Raw genomic sequence first — 22,660 nt, 5'->3', positions numbered from 1 at the left:
GCAAACCATCATATCAACAAAAAGAGACGAAGATGCGAAGGACAACCAAGAAGTTTGACTTCAAAGTTCTTTTCAAGACTGCAAACTCTACTGGTCACAAGATAACATTGGCATGAAACAATGTGTTTCTTACAATAAAACTAGCCCACTACAAAGAGACAGAGAATGTGTGAACAACAGCACTTCCTACCACATCTCTCCAGATAGCAAAGTTGTCATAAAGAAACATTGCAGCAACAAGGAACTAAAAGTCAACAAAATAAGTCCTATTACATCCTTGCTTGATCGGGCTTATGCTGTCTTTGACTTGCAGAGAGCCTTCCTGCGCTGCCCAAGCATATACTGGTACATGTGTGGACTTCCTGCCAATATTTGTTATATGATCAGAAGAGAGAGAAAAAAGTTTTTGAATACACAGCTTGGCTAGGATATACGAAGAAAATGCAGATAAACATGCCTGGTATGTAAATTGCAAGAGCAAGAATTGATGCAGAAAAATAATCAAAAGAGAAGTTCCATTTATTGGGCATCCTAATGCAGTACTTCTCAGATGCCTGCACGATGACACAGTTAGACAATACATCACGAGAGAAAGGAAACAAAGAAATCAGAAACAATGCAACTAACTAATAACATTAGTGCATATTCTTGATTTGGATACCTTAATGTAAGGCAAAGCAACATATATGAGGCCAACCTCACTGGTGATTCCAGTTGGGTACAGTATAAAAAAAGTGCTGTACCTGCACACAGTAAATGACACCCAAATAAGATGCTTAACACGAAAAAAAAAAGAGGTTTATTTTTTGTCGAGTGAAAAAAAATATTGTTCTATCATTTGGGGCGACCACTCACCTAAGCCATAAGAACCAGGAAGGTGCAAAGCCAAATGCCTCTTTCATTCTGAAAAAAGAGTACCTAATGATCTGCAAAATATAGAAAACAGAAATAGTATTTAAATTTCCAGATTAAAGTGGCATCCCTCAGGTGAAGAAAGAGGACCATTCATTTATCAATATCATGAAGAATGATGATGTTCATATATGCAGCAATAGTTTTCTTAAAGCAATGTGAACGCTGATCAAAAAATAAAATGCAACATGCAGGACACACTGTTGAAACTACTGACTATATCATGTACAGAAAAAAGAAATAAATGTACAGATGGAAGTATTATTCAGCGGAGAAACTTTGACACATACAGTTGTATAGTTTTAGAAGAACCAATTAGAAAAGATGATCTAAGGCAACAATAATGTCAGTGATAGTTGTTAACTAACAGAAAAAGAAGCCATTCATTACTACCAAGATGTAAAATTCAACAAAACAGAAATGCATTTTTACGAAATCCACTCGATGTTTAGAACCTTGGACTATTTCAGATTTTAGGTTTGTTGTTATTCCCATCCCTCTTTGCCACCTTTCCAACCGGTTCACCTTTTCCTCCAGGCTCTCTTGTTTACCAAAAGAAGCACACCATTAATAGACAATCAAGTTTAGCAGGCTTTGAGTATTACTCTGCCTGAAGAACTAGCAAAGAATGACTTTCCAACAGCTCCCTAATAGACGCACAAGGTCTCAAATCTCAATGGTCACATTCAAAGCAAACTGTATTTATTGACCCAATCATTCATTTCTTAATTGTTTTATCTAACGATGATGGATGATATATGTCAGCATACTGCTGATAAACCAATATCACGCTAGTCTGGTTGGTTAGCAAATTCGATATCATACCAGAGTTTAAATCTTTGCAAACAAAGGTTCTATATCAAAAGACCGACACCAATCGCCGAGACAACCGTGAAGCGGCAAAATCAATCTGGTCCTTCCGGTTGATTGTATCAAAAAGCAAAGAAACAAAAATAGCCCCATCAAATAAGTAATGGAATAAATTAAGCTTTAGTGAAAACATGCCAAATAACACAGGCACTGAACAGCATGCATTTGGTTTGGTTTGGCAGATCATAACATAAAAAATGTTGCATCCAAAAGATAAAATGATGCATCGCAATGCAGATGGAATTATCAATTTATATGTGACTAGACATATAATCTCTCCATGAACCAAGGACCACATAAACAGTGCAAATTCTTGTTTACCTCAAATCTGAAATGCATTTAACATTCAACAATGCAAGCAAGCAACGCATTGTTTTCCCCCCTTATTATCCATCCCAAGTAACTAAAAGGATGTTTCAAGGCCAATTTCTTTCTCTTTTGGTGGTACACAATCAGCTGAAAAGATGCACAAGAATCTTTCTTTCATAAGTTGCATAACTTGATAGTACAAGATTGTAGTTATGTTTTCTTAGAGTACCACCAACTGTTTGCACATTGATCTCTATATCAATTGTCAGAGATATGTGCACTTGGGTTTCAGCCATCACATGATCCATTTAAAACCTGATGACTTCAAAGGAACAGCTTAACCTACCAACACCATAAAAAGGGAATAAAGAATCGTACCTCTGTGATAGACCAGCTGATGACCAAGGAGCTAACGAGAATATGTGCCCTCGTCTGTAAGCCAATTCCAGACGTTGATTCAAAGCAAAACTGTGGTCCAATTGAACGCATTTTTTGGAAAAAAGATACATGATTACCTCAGGGAAGCTCCACAATATGCCCCAGGTTAAAAACAATCTTGATCCAATCTGTGGCAAAGTTGCCGAGACCGGTGACCTGACCAACCCTACAGCAAAAGAAATGACTTGGGGCAAGAAATGTGCACATCTTAAAGAACAATATGTCCTCACAGTGAGACGAAAATGAAATGAAGTAGTTCCTCACCTACAAGGCCATGAAGAATCTGAAAGAAGAAAGAAAGCAAACGGAACTAGATCAACACGAGACACCAGCAAATAGCCGCAGAAGAAACGATCCTTACAAATAAAGTATGCTTAACCTCCATGACCGCGGCAGTCTGTGCGAGCTGCAGAGGCCGCTCCACGAAACCGTACACCGTGGTAGGCCCGCCTTCCCTCAAAGCCTTCACGGCGAAGTAGAGGACTTGGAACCTAGACCGAATACACATCACGAAGAACAAGATCACCACAAAACGGCATGGGCCAAAAAATGAACAGGTCGAGGAAGATGAAATTACCATCCTACGAACACGGTCCAGTTGTAGAGGGAGAGGTAGATCCGTCGGAGAGTGGAGAGGAAACCGGCCATGGGAAGTCGGTGGTGGGATGGGGATGAGAGATTGAAGGGGAGGCGAGGGGTCTGAGGGTGTGTTAGTTAGAGAAGCTCAGGATGAGGAGGAGGAGATGGGTGGTGGACTCGCTTGCATCGATGCGGTTTAGGTGGGGCGGATGAACCACACCGGCGAGGTTGATGAGCTTTCACTGCCGCCTTCGCCTTCTTCGGCTCATCCCCGGTGACAGGGACTACATTGTGATTCCCTTTATTGTGGCCTACGGGGGCATATATAGAGATATCTTCTTTATTTTTCCCTTCACCCTTGTAATTCTTAATAATATATATATATATATATATATATATATATCAAAATCATTATTATCATATTAATAGGATTAATTATATATTATCATATATAATTAACTATCTTTTAGTGTTTCGATCTTTATATTTTTAAAAATTATATTAAGATCTTTATACTTACGAAAGTAAAATATTTAACCTCTTCTTTACGTCATTGAATAGAATTACTATACTAGTAAACATAAGTGAGACAATGTTAGTACGTGCTTGATGGGAAACCCTATAATATTTTTATTAGTAGAGTCAATGACTTGAGGAGAAATGAGATTAAATATTTTACTTCTATAAGTATAGATATCCTAATATAACTTTTAAAAATATAAGAATCAAGATACTAAAGATAGTTAATTATATGAAAAATTCATAATTAACCTAAGTTAATGAGAGAATCAAGTAAACAACCTAAGACTTTAAAGACTTTGGTTGTTTATGATAATAATAATAATAATCTTCTTATGATAATAATAATTAGTAAATTTTTTATCACTAGTTATTGTCTTTGGTTGTTTCCGATCATAAATCAAATTTAATAATTTTTAATTAATATGTATGATATGAGAATAACATAGAATTTTTTCTTAGAAATAAATAGAGAATTATATGCTCTTGATTTAACCAGATATATAGTAGATATTTATAGTAGATATTTAGAATATTATATTAAATCGATCATGATAATTTTATATTCCTTATTTATTTTAGATCAATCACATATTTGAGTGTAAGATTTGAATGCATGTATGATTCAGAAAAATCTTTCTTTACAAATCAATTAGCTCTGATATTAGATATCTCATAGCTTGGTGGAATTAGGACACGGATGATAATCTAATATATATAATCATACGAAAAGCATCAAGATTTTAAAATTTAAAATATATTTTTAGAAAGATTTTAATATGTAGGTTCATTCAAGTGAAGTGTTGGGCTTAAATCCAAAAATAGTTCAAGATACTAAGTGTTTTTCTTATTACGAAACTCAATATAATTTCCTTTTTTTTGTTTCCACCTTGGTTTCTTCTTCTTTTATTTGAATTGATCTTTGGCTAGTAATATCTTGTTACTATTATTTAAGAAATGATTGTAATATTTCTCTTTATTTTTTCATATGGTATCAATGGCATTGTCGGTGAAGAAGATAATCTCTTTCGATTATAGATATCAATAGTCGAATTGGTGGGTTTGGTATTGAATTTCTCAATTAATCTAATTACAAAATCCGGAAGAGCTCACTTGATAAATTCTTCTCCTTTTGCAAAAGAGCATGACATAAAAAAGAAACTCATATTTCCAAATACACTATAATAAAATAGTGTGGTGAACAAAAGATTCGATATCTCATTAAGATTTATAAGTATTGGTTTCATACAAAAAAAAAACTTACCCAAAGTCTTACAACAGATAGAAGGTATGACATATGTAACTTATGCCATTAATCGAACTCTTAGTTCAATCAATTTAAAGTCTCTATATAAACTCATATTTGGTGAGAAACCAAATATTAAATATTTTAGAAATTTGGTTCTCTTCATGCACCAATCTCAAACAGAAGTTGGATGGTAAGGCTAAGAAATTTATCTTTATTGACTATGATTAAAGGAAGAAAGGTTGAAAAGTATGGATCCACAAAATATAGATTTGTGGTATCCCGAGATATTGTGTTTAATGAAGTTTCTTCTTGTTATCCATCACAAAAAATAGTTTCTTTCAAAAATATCAAATTATAATAGTGAAAGTAATATCGGTTCAAAACATGTGATTGAGTTTCCTTTGTTATCTAATGCTTCTATAGATTTTGGCTCATCTTCTTCCTCATCTATATAAGTCCTAAAGATCCTGAAACTTGAATGAGAATAAGGGATTGAGTTATAAAATTATCATTAGAAGTGATAATACTTAATTAAGATTGAATTTGACTTTGATACGGAGATGAAGAAGCAATAAACTGATTAAAAACAAAATACTACGATGTAATTAAAAGATAATATTTCCAAACAAAAAAATTAAAATAGTATTAAACAAGAGATAAAACTAAGAACATTTTAAAATATTCCTAATCTCATACAACCTAATAGTAACTATCTCGTCATCTTATATCACCTATGATTAAGTATAAAAAGATCCCCATGATAATAATTTTTCAGATCATAAGTTACTTAAAATAAAACTAGCTACAATATGATTAATATTATTTAAAATATAAATAAATATCTAAAATAATTATTTATGAATCAATTCTCACCGAAATGTTCCCATCTTTGTCCTTGGCGGAGGTACCTTTGATGTCTCTCTTCTTACAATCGAGGAGGGTATTTTTGAGGTCAGGGCTCCTGTTGGTGAGGATTTTGACGAGTGCATGGCGAACCATCTGTCCAAGAGTTCAGAGAAAGCGCAAGAAGGATATTAGCGGCAACCCAAGGGCTCTTAGGAGGCTGAGAACATCATGTGAGAGGGCAAAGAGGACTCTCTTCTCCACCGCACAGACCACAATTGAGATTGATTTCTTGTACGAGGGCATTGATTTCTACTTCCGTATCACAAGAGCCAGCTTCGAAGAGCTTAACATGGACCTGTTCAGAGAAAGTGTCTGGAACCAGTCGAGAAGTGTTCGAGGGATGCAAAGATGGACGACAAGAGCAGTGTCAACAGCTGTTGCAGGACTTCTTCGACGGGAAGGAGCTATGCAAAAGTATTAATCCTGGTGAGGCAGTTGCTTATGGTGCTGCTGCTGTTCAGGCTGCCATTCTTAGTGGTGAGGGTAATGAGAAGGTGCAGGACTTAGCTTCTGCTGGATGTCACGCCACTCTCTCTCGGTCTGCAGACTGCTGGAGGAGTCATGACCGTCTTGATCCCCTGGAACACCACCATCCCCACAAAGAAGGAGCAGGTCATCTCCCCCTATTCCGACAACCAGCCTGGTGTCTTGATCCGGGTCTCCGAGGGTGAGATAACAATCTGCTTGGAGAAATTGAACTCTCCGGAATTCCGCCTGCTCCGAGGGGTGTTCCTCGTATCACGGTTTGATGCCAGCGGTATCTTGAATGTCTCTGCTGAGGACAAGACCGCCGGACAGAAGAACAAGATCACCATTACCAATGACTGACAAGGAGGAGATTGAGGAGATGGTGCAGGAAGCGGAGAAGTACAGGTCAGTGGACGAAGAGCACAAGAAGAAGGTGGAGGCAAAGAATGCCCTGGAGACCTATGCATACAACATGAGAAATACCATCAAGGATGACAAGATCGCGTCGAAGCTTGATGCAGCAGACAAGAAGAAGGTCGAGGATGCGACCGAGCAGGCTATCCAGTGGCTCGATGGCAACCAGTTGGCGGAGGCTGACGAGTTTGAAGACAAGATGAAGGAACTCGATAGCATTTGCAACCCCGTCTTCGCCAAGATGTATCAGGGAGCTGGTGCAGACATGGGTGGCGGGATGGATGACGATGCCCCTTCTGCCGGTGGCATTGCTGCAGGCCCAAAAATCGGGGACGTGGTTATCTTGAAGTAATTTATCTTGGTAATCGGAACTACTACCTATTGTCGATGCCCTTCGGCCCATTGCATTCAAGTATTCTTTGTCTCAAGCAGATACTCTCGACGAGATCTAAGATGTCGAGCCTTCTTGTGCTGTGTTGCAAACTATTGGTAGGTTGAGACTAGTTTAGGCGCATGATCTTGACATGTTCATCAAACTGTTCGATGTGAATGGCAGTCTATCCCAATAGTTCTGATGTTCATCAAACTCTTTTTTTACTTACGCATTCCACAAGAAAAAATCAACACGCACAATAGTGCAAGAGATGAGTTTCATGTTCATATCGATGGCACGCATTGTGCTCTGTGAACGCATCCTCTTTACTCGGATACTGTGCCTTCAGATACACATGCGAGCATGATTCAAGCTGTAGTCTTAACAAGAAGCATAGCCATCAAATCGAATACTAAAACAGAGACAAATGACCAATTAATCAGCCTAATGCAGCCACAGAGGTAGAATAAATAATGAATCATGATGCCTGAAAATTTTCAAAGCTTAGTGTCTCGTCCAACAGATGCCGCTCCTCCGTAAAATTTGAGGATGAGATACCTTAAATTATCACCATGGCACACGTTACAAACAACTCTTTCGGGACTTTCTGACCTATTTTCCTGCTTACGGCGGTCGCGATTATACGCATCCAGCCTATCTCCCCAACTCAAACATAATAACAAGCCAATTAACTTTTCAAGGCAGGTGATCTTCCACCCCTCCGGTCTTATAATTAGATAACAGCAAGTTACTTCACCTTTGTTAAAAAACCAGCTATGTATCGGTCGAAGCTGACGCAGTTGTATCTCTTGACCTGTCCACCAGACCCTGTATCCAAGCTCGAGTCTGAGCCTTAGCTTGAACATGAGCTTCCTTCTGCTGATCCAGAAACCTGTTCATTCGTTCGAGCAACTGCGCAGCCTTCCTCTTGCCTCTGTCAGTGCCACTCTCTACCATTGCAAACAATGGTTCCATCATCCCCTGTTCCTGCAACTCAGCCAGATGTTGCTGCTGCTGCTCCCCATTACAGAGATGCACCAAAACAGCTGCTGCGTTTTCCTTGTTTCTCGGTGATCCACTTCTTATCACCTTTATCAGCACTGGCAGTGCCTCTGCGGCCGTGATTGCTGCCTTTCCCTCGGGATGACTTGAGAGTATTGCCATGATAGCAAGCGCTTCATCCATCATAGAAGCTTCTGGATCTGTCAAGAGCCCCATCAGCGTCTGAATCACCCCAGCCCTTACAGCCTTTCCCTTGTTCCCCTGGTAAATGCACAGGTTGAAGAGAGCAGTTGCTGCATCCTTTTTGCCTCTTTGACTACCTTCACTTAGCAGCAAAACAAGAGGGGGGATTGCCCCCGACTCGCCAATTATGACTTTATTCCTGTCCACCACAGAGAGGCTGAAGAGTGTCGCTGCCGCATTCTCCCTTGCTTCCATACTGCCCCTCTTAAGAACATGCACTATCCCGGGCACAGCACCAGAGACGATTATCTTCCCCTTGTTCTCCTCAAAGATAGAGAGGTTCAAAAGTGCAGTAACGGCGTGCTCCTGTGTGCGCATATCATGGGTAACGAGCAAACTCACCAGAACAGGTATAGCACCAGCCTCAGCTATGCACACCCTATTGTCAGCATTTCTCTTGGCAAGAAGGCGAAGCTCACCAGCAGCTGATCGTTGGTCTTCAAGGTTCTGTGATGATAGCTTGTGGAGAAGATCAACAACTTTGGCATGTTCACTTGCAGAGCAATCTGATGGAGGCTTGCCAGTTTGAGCTGGGCGCTTGGGTGGTTCCATCCCATTTTCCTCACACCACCGCATTATGAGGCTGCGAAGGACGTAATTTGGTGTTAATGATGTGCTGGATAGTTTCTGTTGTGTCTTGGGGCATGTGTTGTGCCCTGCTTCCAGCCATTTCTTGATGTATCCCCGTTCATAAGTCTGTAGAAGAGGATATAAATAGTTACAGTTATCTTCAAGGCCCATGAGAGATACAACCTAGTAGAGTCAAAATCTAGGATATTTATACCTGTCCAGTGGACACAATAACTGGATCTCCCATCAGCTCCAGGGATATAGGGCAGCGAAAGTCATCAGGAATAATAGGTGTTTTAGTTGTTCCATGAGATGGAAGAACCCTAGGATTTGTTGGAGTGCCCATTTCTGATTGCTGTGTCTGCACAAAATCCTTTACCTTCTTTAGCAGCATTACCATCTTTTCAATAATTTTTCCAGGATCTCCGCCACTGGAGACCACCATCTCATGCAATGCAATTGATTCTTGTTTGAGATCTGATATGGTCATCAACTGTAATTTTTCTGCCAAACTCTGTAGGATTGTAGAGTCTACTTTGGCATCAGCACTCATACTGTAGACGGACAATAGATCAGTGTGCAGCTCAGTATCAGTAGCATCAATCCGTTCTTTGGCTCTTTTGAACTGAGAATGCACAAGTTCAACCTGTACAAAATGCTGAACTTTGTAGGCATTTGAACTAGAAAGTTAATATATAAATGCTGTTTGGATATGATGGAGGAATAAGGACAATAAAATTGTTAACCCCACATATAGTTTCTTAAATGACACTAATAATTAAGTTGAAGGGAGAGAATATCATTATTGATAGTTTACCTGTTCTTTTACTTCATCTGATATGTCAATCTCATCAAAGGGAATTTTATCCAAAGCTTGTTCCAGTTGAAATGTAACAACTTGGAACATTTCCATTATTCTGTCTCGTTCCAAGACCTGGAAACAGAAGTGCAGAAATTGGTGACTGCAGACAGAAGAAGACACCACTAAGAATTTCGCACAAGTACAAATCCATGCTAAGCAGCAGGAAGAAATCAGATACCAGATAGGTTTCTCCAGTTCATGCTTCCAATATAATTGATGCATAGTTCAGAAAATCAATTGTATACACCAAAATTGCCATATTTACATAAGGTTTAGGAAACATGAATTATACTATGTAAGACAGAGAAAGGACCATTCAATCTTTTCATGACAAACTGTTGGTCGTGAAGATCGTTTTTTCCTTCAAGAAACAAACCTCTATTCACAGAGATCAAAAGGCACATCATAGCATAAATCTATGCCACCAACAAATGCATGATTTTGGATTACACGTAGAACCTTAATGCGCACACAAGTCAGCATTTTGGTGCCATAAATCTCACATCTCGAGTGAGGAAGATTGTGATTCTCCAAGAACCTCATAACAGGGTTAGTATGTTAACCCTGTCAATTGCATCATGACAACCCCTCTTTGTCCATTACTCCCTTCACATCGTCTAAGGTTGGACTCTGTTAGCCTCTTCAACATTATATTCACCAGCTCTTTTGATGCCCTGAAAGAGATCCTCCTCAACATTATATTCACCAGTTCTTAGGATGATACGAGGGAGATCCATTTGCTCTTTTCCTCATGAGTTTCCCTATTCAGTTCCCTATGCGGTGCCTTCCTTTCTCATTTCCTTTTTTTTTTTTTTTTACATATTAAGTACCACTTTTAGTTACATTCACCTATGTTTGGCCAATTTCAAGGATAGAACATTTTTATCATCAAACACTTGTTCAGATTAGATGTCTTCTTTACTTATTATATGTTGCCTTTGCTTATTAAATTTTCCAACAGCTAAAAGATGATAGTCTGGTGAACCTCTTGGTAGCAATGGCATGTATGAGAGGTTGGACATAAAACACCGAACATACTGGAAATTCTTTTCCAGTGTATGCTGAATTACCAGTGCCAAAGCATATATGGATTAGACACCACAAACTTACTCGAATTGTACACATCTGTTCTTGAAAGCAATAACAAGGAAGATCTGGAAAAAGAAACCCAACAATTGCAAAGGAAGTGTCAAGATCAGATTTGTCATGCCAAAGCTAATAAGCAAAACTAAAGAATTTAAGCAGTAAGTGCAGGGATTGACAATCGCTTTGTTACATGTGGGAGCAGTTTAGGCCTATGGACAATAAGAATCTGCTAGCAAAGCCACCCAAGAAGGATCATCCTGAGAACTGTGATCATAAAAACTGAACCTTTGAAATGTCTGGCTTGTTCAAAATCTGATAGGGGAATCTCAAAGCATCAGATATGGACAACCTTGCTATTGTTGAAATCAACTTGGACAGTGCTGCTTTTCTTCTTTCTTTTTGGTGGGTAAGTGACCCTATATAGGTAGGTTGGTTCTTATCCTTCTGACCATCTGACAGCAATGGCAGAAAGTGCCTCATCCACTAGGCTGCACTTCTATGATTATTCAAGATTAAGTCATCTTTTACTTAGAGCCACTTAAAGCTACTGATAGTGTGCTAACATATAATAGAATCAATTGGTCCATTGAATGTACACCTGCATTTACTAAGCATGGTGGCCGATCTTCTAGAATGCTTGTGAATATGGCCCGGCTTGTGTAGAACAAGAATCGTGTTAATTCACCTAACACGATTCTTTTCCTTATCGACCAAGGTCTTAACAGAAAGGTTCCGAGTGACATTGTATTCTTGTACATACCCATAAAAAGCACATATACAGCAAAGCAATCATTGAATTTTCTTATTCACCTATTGCACTCCAAGTGAACTGTGGACAATGTATGTCACTGAAATGTACTTCAAGAGTTTGGACTCATAACAAGTTCCCAAGAAATCAAATCATAATCCCTTGATCACATCAGAGGAACAAAATTTTATCTTCCAAAGCTAGAAACAATTTGGTATACCTATCAAAGATTTGCCTTAAGTGAAGGGAAAAGATATTGCAAATATTGTGCATATATAAAAGAAATAAATCTTTTTGACAAACTGAATCTTGCTCCACAATTTTGATAACAAAGAACAGAAAATTCCCAGACAAACAATTGCTTCAAACTTAACAGCTGATAGGTTTCATTCTAATCCTAGTTTCTTATAGCCATTCATGAAACCACATAAATCTAAATGCTTATATATTACTTTCAGAACAAAGTTATTCTGCCGAGGAAAACCACACAGCTCCTAAATCATAGCATTATTCAAAAAGATTAAGAAAACAATTTTCAATTTCGAGGATGCGGCCGATTTTCCTAACAACGGCAGTAAGTATGCAGGATCTAATAGAAAGGTTAGAACAAGAAATAAAAGAGAAAAAAATGGTCTTGATTTCCAGGAAAGACTTAAAATTGAGCTCACGGGATACCAGAAAGAAAAAGGTGCCGCATTTCACACAAAGAGGATAGAAATGAGAGAAAACGAAACGGAAAAGCTTCGGCGACGCCGCTTCGACATACCAGGAAAATCTTGCTCCCTTCTCTCCCCAGCCGGAGGAGGTCCTTGGCCGAATCGAGGGCCCGATTGAGCTTCTCCAGGGCGCCGACCGCCGGCTTCGAAATCGGATCGTTGCTCTCCTTGAGCTCCTCGAACATAGGCGCGAGCAGCTTGATCCGCCGCGAGAGGTTGCAAAATTGCTTCTTGTAAGCGTTCCGGTAGTCGGAGATGCCGGCGATCTCCTCCACCGCCTCCGCCAGCCTATCCACCACCCTCCCCGCCGCCGTTGGCACTTCCGGAGCTGCCGCTTCGTTGGCTCCTTCGTCCATCGCTCTTCTATCTATATCTCCACCAACTGGTCGACGAATCGACCTCTACTCCAGCAACTGATTTGCGGGGATCTCAACGCCGCGATCAATTCCACGAAAGATTGACGGACCTGCTCCGCGTCTAAGATTGCTTCGAGGAAATCACAGAAAGAGACTGGAAAAGGAGCTGCCTTTTTCCCATTCGAGGCGAGTAGAGGGGGAGCGTCGCAGGGTAGGGGATGAAGAGCGTAGCCGCAGCAGGAGGTGCCCCTATAGTTGGTCTCGGGGTGAGGATCCTTCCCAAGCACACATTGTTAACAAAACCATAAAATTCCTACACTAACCGTCCATCTTCGCAAACTTAAACTTGTCCTCCGTCACTTTACAGCAATCAAATTGGAAAGCTACATTCGTTGGAGGCGATCCCACCTCCCGTCGTTCTTTCTTTATTTTATATGCCCTTTTCCTTAAATCGGCGCGGCTTGGAGCCGCGGCTCAGAGAGGGATGAAAGTTGCAATGATTTAAATGGTCCAGTCGGTGTTGCTGCAGTGTGGACCTGAGAAGACTCAAGCTGGAAGCTCATAAATAATATAAATCGGAGATTACAAGGCACTAAAAGCTTCCATTGGTTCCAATTGCTATTCCCACTGTCTCAATCTCGTCGTCGTCTTGGTTAATGAATGGGATGGCAAAGTTGACAGATGTGAAGGAGATATGTATACAGATAAGATGCCTTTCTTCTTTATTGCTGAAACCTTGTGTTGAATGGAGGGAGATATGGGGATTGAATGATTCCGATGAGCATGTTTTCGATCATAAATATGCACATAGTCGACTACATCTGCATGTTTATAATCAAAATTTAATCTTCAATGAAAATTGCAGAAGATTATTATTAGCTCTTTTGCTGGCCTGCTATTCAGCCAACATCCACATTTAATATAGGAGAGAGAATTTTGCTCCTTAGGTAAAAAGCATCAAACTGCTGCTGCACTTGGCAGATTGCCACACTGCAACTAGCAGCAGCAAGAGATCTTCCCTTTACATGATTGACCTCAGGTCAACCTACCATGTCCTGGTTCTTGTGGATATAAACAAAACAAAAGGACCAAAAGGCAAAAGACAGAGTAGCAGCATGTACAAGAAGATCAAATTGACAATGAAGCAACTTAAGGAAAACACTTGTGGTTGTCTCCTATTTATGAGGGGTATTAAAAGGAAGACGAGGAAGGAACAGTAGTGAATGCACATGGACGAGGTGTATGATGCATGCACGGTGCAAAAGAGTCGAAGCCCAGACTGTCACACTAATGGGCGCGGGCGCGGCTTAATGTTAATGACGTTAGTTATGTTGTGATAATATGGTAATAAGTGGATAATATGGGGCTCGGCTTGGAGCCGAGGTCGAGCCGCCGTGGGAGGCTGTTTGCCGCCACATGGGTTGACGTGGCCGGGGAGCGGCGGCCGTCCCCACCGGCCACGCCCACCGACAAGCGGACCCTCCCGACCGTCCGATCTGGGCGGGCGGGCGGCGGTGATAGGATGGGCTGCGAGGACCGCCGGTTCACGCACCCGGTCGCGGCGGTCGCTGTCGCTCGCCACGTGCCCTCTTGTCGACTCGAGGACTGTCGGGTTCGGTGAGCGCACGAGGTCGGTCCCACGCTAACAAGCCGCGCACGTTTAGTGCACTCACGGATCATCCTGACCGTCGATACCATCAATCAAAAAATGTGAAATTTGAAATATCTTGTTCACCCCTCTCTGGCGTCCTTTTTACCTGCACGCTAACAAGCCGCGCACGTTTAGTGCACCCACGGATCATCCTGACCGTCGATCCCATCAATCAAAAAATGTGATTTTTGAAATATCTTGTTCACCCCCTATCTGGTGTCCTTTTTACCTGCACGCTAATAAATAACGTGGCCTGCATGGGTAGAAGAAACAGCAGCGTTGACCCATTGACCTTCATGAATACGTAGAAGAAATAGCATCGTTGACCGGTTGACCTTCATGAACAGATGCAGATGGGATGTAAATAACATCAAAGTGACAATTGTCGAAGAGATCATACTGATATTAATTTGAGCATATTTGTGTAGATGGATAGAAAAGCCTCATATTTCCGATTGTGACGTTTCATTTTGGCCGATGCATAAAGATGCTTTTAAGTGTCGCTAAAATACACACCGACAGATCTAATCAATTGCACAATCAATCACACTGTTGACAGAACATTTGTGCATTAACAATCACAGAACAAGCAGCGATATGTTGATGATAATAATAAAACGGATGCATCTAAATCAATATCAAAACTAAAGTTGCTACGTTAGTTAAACCATGAATCCATAGCCTCAATATTCTTCTTCAGAAATAACACATCCAGGCGTTAAAGGCACAGGGAATACAAAATATTTCAGAAGTAACACATCCTAAAAAGTTTGGATTTTTAGTGCATCTGATCCTGCCAATGACATGAGATCATAAACCCCCGTTTACTTCTTCTTATCGCTAACTCCAGCAGACCTGCAAGTTAGATGACCACATGGAACAACAGATGGGTAATTAGAATCACCATAAACCACAGAATTGTATAGAATTTATAGAAATTTATGCACTTAAACGGCACGGTAGACAATTTTTCTCGTTTGTATATCATGATAGCAAGCGATTAACCCAACACAGAAAACTGATATTTTAATTTTTCATTGTATAAATACCAAATCGTGTCTATTTACGTATGTCCGACATTGCATCTTTGTCATTCGGTATTATGCGGACCAGCCGCCTGTATTTGAAGTTTTGAACTATCATCAGAGACCCATTCCTACACAAGTCCTTATCGCTAATTGTACTTCTTATTGCTAAGTCCACAATGCTTCAATTTCTAGCCACAAAGGTACCTATCAGATATTTCCATGATGAATTCATAATATAAATTATGAAGTATGCCTCCAACCCCAATGCTAAGACAACTGTTATCTTACAATTAGTAAAGAAAACGATAATAAAAATGGAAAATTTGAACACTGACCTCATTTTCCTGAGAACATTGGCCATCTCCTCACGCTTCTTCTTGGCTCGCTTGTGCGTGCCCAACTTTCGCTTTGCCACTTTCAATGCACGCTTGTCCTTCCCAACTTTAAGAAGCTCAGTGATCCTCTTCTCATAAGGAGCAAATCCTGCAACCTCCCTGATTATATTCCTCACGAAATGCACTCTTTTGCTCGTCTTCTGAAAAAAATCAAAAATCATATGATAAATAAAAACATCCAAGCACAACATCAAGTTTGGAACTTATAATGGCAATGGGACTTGCTAACAATCAAAACTTCCAAGGTTCAATAATTTTCAAAACCAAAATGAATGACTAACAATAATTTTCAAATCAGTAGACTTTGCTCTAACACGCTCGAATCAATCCAATATAATAGGATTCACTGTGATAATCTTTGAACGCATATTCTTGCTGCATGGAAGCTGAATTATATCTAGTCAACCTCACAAGGGAAATGTTTCAGAAGAAATTCCAAGGAACAATTTCCCAGATTCTTCGTATATATCCACGAAAATTCACAAGAGCCACAACAAATCAAGGTGTAAAAGACTCAGAAAGATGTCTTTTCTTTATCGATGTAGCCTCATCATATAATACCGGAGAATGGTACAGGATGCAAAAGCCCTTAAATAAACAAATCATAACTATACCCAAATCGATTCATAAGAGCCACATGAAGTTTTTTAACTACAACAATTAGCATGCACCAGACCCATGGTGGGGAGAAGAAATAGATAGATTTCTTGACACTATCACATGATCAAATTTAGGATTCACTCAGATCATCTAAACATACATAAAAAATAGGATAGCACAAAGAATGCACAGTCCCATGGATCAAAAATGTTGTTCAGCCATCAAGTACCAAATTAACATACAACAAAACTGAAATGAAACAAAGAATGCGTAGTTTCATGCATTAAGAATGTTGTTTCATGCATCAAAAGCTGATAGTCACAAATTCCACATTTCATTGCACGAGTTTGCAGAGATCAGTCAGACTGTATGCAAATGGAAAAAAAAAAAAAAGAATACAAAAGATTCATACTCCTTTTCTGCTGGAAGGGCGAGGGAGCAGCTCCCGCTTGGTGACGATATGGCCTTTGTTCAGCCCGACAAAGAGACCGCTGTTCGGCTGCGGAGGAGCCATTGCTTCCTACTGTTCAGAAGATCATCAGGGTTACTAAGCAAAGATCTTTCATTGTTTCGATCACACAACAAGAAGGATAAGTATCAAAAGTCGAGATATAAACGATCTAAATCGCAGATTAAGGCAGATCCAACCACATCTCTTTCTCAATAATAAAATTGGAGAGAATGATCCCACTTTTTGGTCCTTGCGTTAGGATTTTAACCATCACATTAAAAAGCTCCAGTCGACAAAGAAGCAAATGCTGCATTAACTGCACAAACAAAAGAATCTTTTCCCCAAAAACACAAAAGAAGAAGAAAGAATTGCTGCGTACCACCGAACCGAACACACTACCGGCCGCCGAAGAACCCTAATGGCGTAGGATGATGCCTAATGAAGGCGCTATGCGAGAGCTAAACAGTGCCGGAGACCAATTTATTTGCGGAAATGCCCTTTCCCTCGGACTGCGACCCTAATTAGATTTGGTCCGAGTACGTGTTGGTGAAGCCATCGCACGTTGGGTTCCATTACTTGATTCCACGTCGTTCCGCGGTCAAAATTGGTCAAACTCGAACCGATCGAGTCGACTTTTCATGGTCGGGTTAAACCGTGAAGCAAAGGGACTCGATTCCCGATGAGGTCTTCCCATTGTGCCCGACGTCGCGGTCAATTATTTATGGGAGGTGAAGACCGACCCGAGTCAAAAATTGATTGGGCGTAGCCTCGTGAGGCCCATCTCCAATAAATGGTTGCCACGACGGTGATTGGTGACCTACATGTCAGAGTCGGAGTGGTTAGAGCATTCAATGTGCGTGACTCGATCGGGGGGATTCACTCCTCTTGCACGTGAACTGCTCGATGATTTGCCTGACTTATTTTTAATTCGGCAAATTCTTTATAAAAAAAAACCCTATTTTCACTTTTTTTTTTCTAATAACGTATTTTTTTTTATTTGTATCGATAGAACCTCTCTTATTTCTTAAAAATTAAATTTTGTATAATCTGTATAGTATTTCTTAAAAAAAAATGTCTTCGTCTCACCGATTATCTTCGTTTTATTGTCATAACCATCATGTCTAGTCTTTCCTTTTATTTATTTTATTTATAATCATCAATTAGATAAAAAATCAATAATATCGAGATTTATCGAAGGAGAAGTTATGAAAAGTCCAAAGTTATGAATTCTTGAAAAAGTATCATAAATTTGAAAAAAAATATTTTACTCGTATCTATCACCACCATCCCCTCGAACGTCGACCCCCTCCCTTAATCGTTTGTGCTTTTGTGTGTGAGTCGATAGATAACATTAGTCTCCATTTTTTCCTCGTCTAATTTAACTTCTATGAGCGAGTTAGCAATAACAATGATATGACTAACCATGATGAGGTTTTACGAGTCGAGTGATCAAGAATAAGTGAAGGTGCAATTAGGATAGTGCTATTAAGAAGATTTTTGAAAGTTAAAAGGATAAAATGATTTTTTACGAGTTCGAAAATATTTATTATTTTTAATGTATTTATATAGAACTTAATTATTGTAATATTGACCGCGTTTGCGTCATTTTGTGGTCCGTAAAATAATAAAAGCAGCCTAAAGACTTAGTATTATTTTAAAGACGCGAAGACCGCTGCCGTGACGCTTCAGCCGCTTCCCTCCGTCCCTACCAACGCTCGCCTCCCTTTCCCCGGCGGCGCCGCGGCGCTCCCGTGGGAGTCCGAAGACCTCCAGAGCTCACGTATCGACCACCGGTGGAGCTCGGAGAGGCAGGGCGGGGATGGGCCAGGGACTGAGCTGCGCCAGCTCGAGCTACGACCATGACTTCTTCACCGCAGTCCAAGCCGGCGACTTGCAGGCGGTGGACTCCTACCTGAAGGACGACCCGTCACTGCTTCTCCGGACCACCATCTACGACCGCCTCTCCGCCCTCCACATCGCCGCCGCCAATGGCCGCGTTGAGGTGAGCCCATTTCCCTCCGCCCGAGCTTCTTCTGGCGAGGATCGGTCGATGCTTGAGTTTTTGGTCTGATGTGCGATATGTTTGCAGGTTTTGTCTATGATCTTGGATCGATCTGTTAGCCCCGATGTCTTGAATCGAGATAAACAGGTGAAGAGGCCAGAAAAAGACATTGTTTTGTCATGAATTACTACCTTCCTACTCAAAAATCTTTTCATTTTCATGGAATTTGGTTTCCGTAATCAGACCCCATTGATGCTGGCCGCGATGCATGGAAAGATCGAGTGCGTGCAGAAGCTACTCGATTCCGGAGCAAATGTGAGCCGAGCTACTGTCTTCTTCTCAAGATTCCCTTTTTCTGTTACTCTCTTCTCCGAAATCTTGGATTTTGTGCTGGGATTGATCTCTCGTTATCTGTGTGGATAGATCTTGATGTTCGATTCGGTAAATGGAAGAACTTGCCTCCATCATGCTGCTTATTATGGTCATTCCGATTGTCTGCGAGCAATTCTGTCGGCTGCCAAATCCACACATGTTGCAAGTTCTTGGTAGGGCTCTAAAAGATCCACCGATTCATGGCGTGACTGTGGTTGAATGAGTCAAGGTTTAGCTTCTTCTTTTTGTGGACTGACAGGGGATTTGCCCGGTTTGTAAACGTGAGTGATGGCACCGGAGCGACGCCGTTGCACCTCGCGGCGAGGCAAAAAAGGCCCAGCTGCGTCCATATTCTGGTAGACAATGGCGCTCTCGTCTGTGCTTCGACTGGCCGATATGGGTAAGTTTATGCTGTGACTGACTCTTTCTCCATCACACACATGCCTTTGGTGTTAGTTCCAAGTCTGGAGATTGTGACTTAGCTGTGAGCTTAAGAGATCCCAAATTGCAGCTTTCCTGGGAGCACCCCTCTGCACTTGGCAGCTCGGGGGGGAAGCTTGGATTGCATCAGGGAGTTGCTTGCACGCGGTGCTGATCGGCTTCAACGGGATTCATCTGGGTAAGGATGTGTCTCGGCTTGCACATTGTTTCTGCTCCAAGCTTGGAGTTGCTTGATCATAACTTAGGGTTTGTGCAAGTTGCTGGGAGGATGAAATTAGTGTAGATGATTCCATCCAAGCTCGTTAGTGTCCAGGAGCTTCGATCAACTGGTTTTTATTTGTTGCAATTCACAGATCTAGGTGCAGCTTTTGATATTGCTCGGCAATTTTCTACTCCTATGCTATCAAATACTTTGGATAAGCTATTAGGAAATCTTTTGTTGGCTCATGCATTACGAAAATGTCATTTTTCAATCCAGCATCCTTTTAGCTTCTCTAATGTGCGTTCTAGTCGCCATCTTTGTCGGAAAAAATTCTTGTACTGGGACTAAAGATTGGTAGGGCGATTGGATATACCGACTTGTTCATTAATTTGTTTGTGATTTATCATCTCAATGCGGCTGCATAATGTCCTTTTTCTTTGTTGGCACCTGGATTTACAGGAGAATGCCGTATGAGGTTGCACTGAAGCAGAATCATGGAGAATGTGCAGCTCTATTGAACCCATCTGCAGCAGATCCTCTGGTTTGGCCTTCTGCACTGAAGTTCATCAGTGAACTTGATTCAGAGACGAAGGCTCTGCTGGAGGCAGCTCTGATGGAGGGTAACAGGGAAAGGGAAATGAAGATCTTGAAAGGAACTACAGATTCGTTGACATCTCCTGCACATTCAGATAAAGCATTTGATGATGATGTTTCTGAGGTACTGCATCCTTTTTTCCCCCATTTATTCAAGGAAGATATCTTAATTGTTTTCCTTTCTTTTTTTCTTCTGTTTATGATATAACCCTTTTTTGGGATCCATAATTATATCAATGTCATTTTCCTCTTGTTAATTGTGAGATTTAAGCCAATGGCATTTTGTTTGCATGGAGTAAACTCAGTCTTCGATCGAAAGAAAGAAAGAAAGAAAGAGCAGCATCTTTTAGCATTGTTATCTATATATTGCTAAAACTGCATGTGAAGCAGCAGTATGATCATGTTATTGAATCTGGTGGAAGAATTATGCTGCGCTTACTTACTGAATCTGCAAATTATTTCCATAAACCTAACTAGTAGATTAAGACACCATGATTTCACCCTTCATTTAGTTGTTCAGGTCTGGGCCACAACCTGCAATGATTCTTCTCTCCAGTTTTAACCCTTGAATATGAGCAATTTCACTCTGAGTCATGAGATGGGTACATCCCACAATGCTTACAAACTGACACTCATATGACCTACTGAACTCACAGCTGCTTTTGTCCCCCAACGAAAGAGCATTTAGCTTCTTATCGCTAATGATTAAACAATGTAAAGATGATAGAAGGATAACAGCAATAGCACAAGGAGTTGTTTGATGATATTCTGCCTCTGAGAAACTATAATACATCAAATGCAAAGCCTTTTTTACTTCCATCTCATGAAAAATAGTTGTTATTGCAGGGGAGTGATACAGACTTCTGTTCCATCTGCTTCGATCGGGTTTGCACCATCGAGGTCCAAGACTGCCGGCATCAGATGTGTGCCCAATGCACACTGGCCGTGTGCTGCCACAGCAAGCCAAACCCCACAACCTTGTTCTTGCCTTCACCGGCCTGCCCCTTCTGCCGCAGCAGCATATCTCGGCTGGTAACCACCAAGGCCAGAGACACCGAAGACCAGAACACCACCTCGAAGCCAAGGAGGTTCCGGCATTGCAGCAGCGAGGGCAGTAGTAGCTTCAAAGGTCTGTCTTCAGCTGTGGGATCATTTGGAATGATCAGCTGTGGCTCAGGTAGAATAACTGATAGCAGTGACATGGTAGACAAGCTGTAGAACATACAGTGCAGTTCATATGGCTACTGGCCACAACCAGGAATGCTAAACAAAAATAAGGTTTTGGGTATCAAACTACATGATCTTGATGCAGGTGCAGATTCTTGTGCTCTGACATCAAAGGAGAACATAGTTAAACAGTCCTTTGACATTATATATATATATATATATATATATATATATATATATATATATATATATATATATATATAAGGATGATGTCATCTCTTCTGAAGGACAGTGGAGGTGAATTTTCTTATCCTACAACTCATCAATGTCCTTCAAGACAAGCTGATAGAAGCTGCAGCCTGAATGTCTGATTTGAATCATCGTGATGCAATGTACATGGGCACACTGATTGACAAGGGAGACTTTTGGGTTTTGGGTATCAATGTGCATGGGCACAGTGATTCAGAAGAGAGTGTTTTTGGGTATTAGCCATCATGTGACTACCTGCCATGTGATTGATTATGGGGTTGGGCTCCATTTGGTCAGTACTCTCCTTTTAATTATGCAAGCTTCTTGTCAGTGGTCACATCCTTTTAATTATAGTGTTACCAGCTGCTGAGGTGAGATTGTACTGTGGATTCCTTTGTTGTGAGTACATGGATTCTGTATGGGGACAAACTGCTGTGGAAAAGCTAAAGATGCATCTCTTGTTTGGAGAGCATGTCTCCCATCAATGTGAGCTTGGGGGGTCCTCTCTCTTCTTTGGCAGTGTGCACTCTCCATCATTTCACCCACTGGAAGCTTTTGTTTTTTATTTAGATTACTAGCATTTATCTCTCTTCTCAATTTTGTTGCTGCCTGAGAGCTGCACATAATATCCAACAGGTAGGGATGAGTTTGGCAGGTTCAGATTGGGAATTGTCACTGTCATTTGTTATCTTCATCCCTGAAGCTGATGCAGGCTTGCCATTATTGACCCATTCTTTCCAGTATCCACCTAAACAATTCATTGGGATAAGAGAGAGGCTTGGACTTTGTTAGGTGGGTAGTCATTTTGGTTGAGTCCCATCTGCAGGTGAAAGAGGCACCATCATGGTGGAGAAGAACCGGATGAAGCTGAGGAGCTCTCATTATCAT

The 22,660-nt window shown here is 40.7% G+C and overlaps 4 protein-coding genes and 1 pseudogene across 7 annotated transcripts; 2 read left to right on the top strand and 3 right to left on the bottom strand.

Annotated features, from left to right (window-relative positions):
• Positions 1–35: 35 nt before the first annotated feature.
• Positions 36–3,398, bottom strand: LOC135625615 (very-long-chain (3R)-3-hydroxyacyl-CoA dehydratase PASTICCINO 2A-like). 2 transcript variants are annotated; one of them, XM_065130657.1, is made up of 9 exons: positions 3,107–3,398; positions 2,909–3,020; positions 2,794–2,812; positions 2,607–2,713; positions 2,470–2,523; positions 856–926; positions 662–743; positions 454–554; positions 36–358 (listed from the first exon to the last, which is right to left on the bottom strand). In XM_065130657.1, exons 1-9 carry the CDS (start codon positions 3,175–3,177, stop codon positions 292–294), a joined length of 684 nt encoding a protein of 227 aa, XP_064986729.1. In that variant the 5' UTR covers positions 3,178–3,398; the 3' UTR covers positions 36–291. The 2 variants fall into 2 exon arrangements, with proteins under 2 accessions (XP_064986729.1, XP_064986730.1); XM_065130658.1 differs by having other exon boundaries at positions 2,607–2,695.
• Positions 3,399–5,749: 2,351 nt separating this feature from the next.
• LOC135625782 (heat shock 70 kDa protein 4-like) lies at positions 5,750–7,016 on the top strand (annotated as a pseudogene).
• A 483-nt stretch (positions 7,017–7,499) lies between these two features.
• Positions 7,500–12,879, bottom strand: LOC103968991 (protein spotted leaf 11). The gene is made up of 4 exons (XM_009382383.3): positions 12,315–12,879; positions 9,670–9,786; positions 9,067–9,498; positions 7,500–8,978 (listed from the first exon to the last, which is right to left on the bottom strand). Exons 1-4 carry the CDS (start codon positions 12,618–12,620, stop codon positions 7,812–7,814), a joined length of 2,022 nt encoding a protein of 673 aa, XP_009380658.2. The 5' UTR covers positions 12,621–12,879; the 3' UTR covers positions 7,500–7,811.
• Positions 12,880–14,899: 2,020 nt separating this feature from the next.
• Positions 14,900–17,259, bottom strand: LOC103968990 (large ribosomal subunit protein eL36y). Of its 2 annotated transcripts, none has more exons than XM_009382381.3 (4): positions 17,125–17,259; positions 16,707–16,817; positions 15,635–15,834; positions 14,900–15,126 (listed from the first exon to the last, which is right to left on the bottom strand). In XM_009382381.3, exons 2-4 carry the CDS (start codon positions 16,806–16,808, stop codon positions 15,096–15,098), a joined length of 333 nt encoding a protein of 110 aa, XP_009380656.1. In that variant the 5' UTR covers positions 16,809–16,817; positions 17,125–17,259; the 3' UTR covers positions 14,900–15,095. The 2 variants fall into 2 exon arrangements, with proteins under 2 accessions (XP_009380656.1, XP_009380657.1); XM_009382382.3 differs by having other exon boundaries at positions 16,707–16,814; positions 17,125–17,170.
• Positions 17,260–18,401: 1,142 nt separating this feature from the next.
• LOC103968989 (E3 ubiquitin-protein ligase XB3) lies at positions 18,402–22,220 on the top strand. 2 transcript variants are annotated; one of them, XM_009382380.3, is made up of 8 exons: positions 18,403–18,747; positions 18,835–18,894; positions 18,991–19,062; positions 19,171–19,292; positions 19,379–19,519; positions 19,631–19,738; positions 20,222–20,480; positions 21,203–22,220. In XM_009382380.3, the coding sequence occupies exons 1-8, from the start codon at positions 18,565–18,567 to the stop codon at positions 21,572–21,574; spliced, it is 1,317 nt and encodes a 438-aa protein (XP_009380655.2). In that variant the 5' UTR covers positions 18,403–18,564; the 3' UTR covers positions 21,575–22,220. The 2 variants fall into 2 exon arrangements, with proteins under 2 accessions (XP_064985761.1, XP_009380655.2); XM_065129689.1 differs by lacking the exon at positions 19,631–19,738 and having other exon boundaries at positions 18,402–18,747.
• The last annotated feature ends 440 nt before the right edge of the window (positions 22,221–22,660 follow it).

Source organism: Musa acuminata, chromosome BXJ2-10 (genome assembly GCF_036884655.1).
Source record: "Musa acuminata AAA Group cultivar baxijiao chromosome BXJ2-10, Cavendish_Baxijiao_AAA, whole genome shotgun sequence".
In the NCBI taxonomy this organism is placed as follows: domain Eukaryota; kingdom Viridiplantae; phylum Streptophyta; class Magnoliopsida; order Zingiberales; family Musaceae; genus Musa; species Musa acuminata.
The sequence above is the reverse complement of the archived record's forward strand: the minus strand, read 5'-3'. Positions and strand labels throughout refer to the sequence as shown.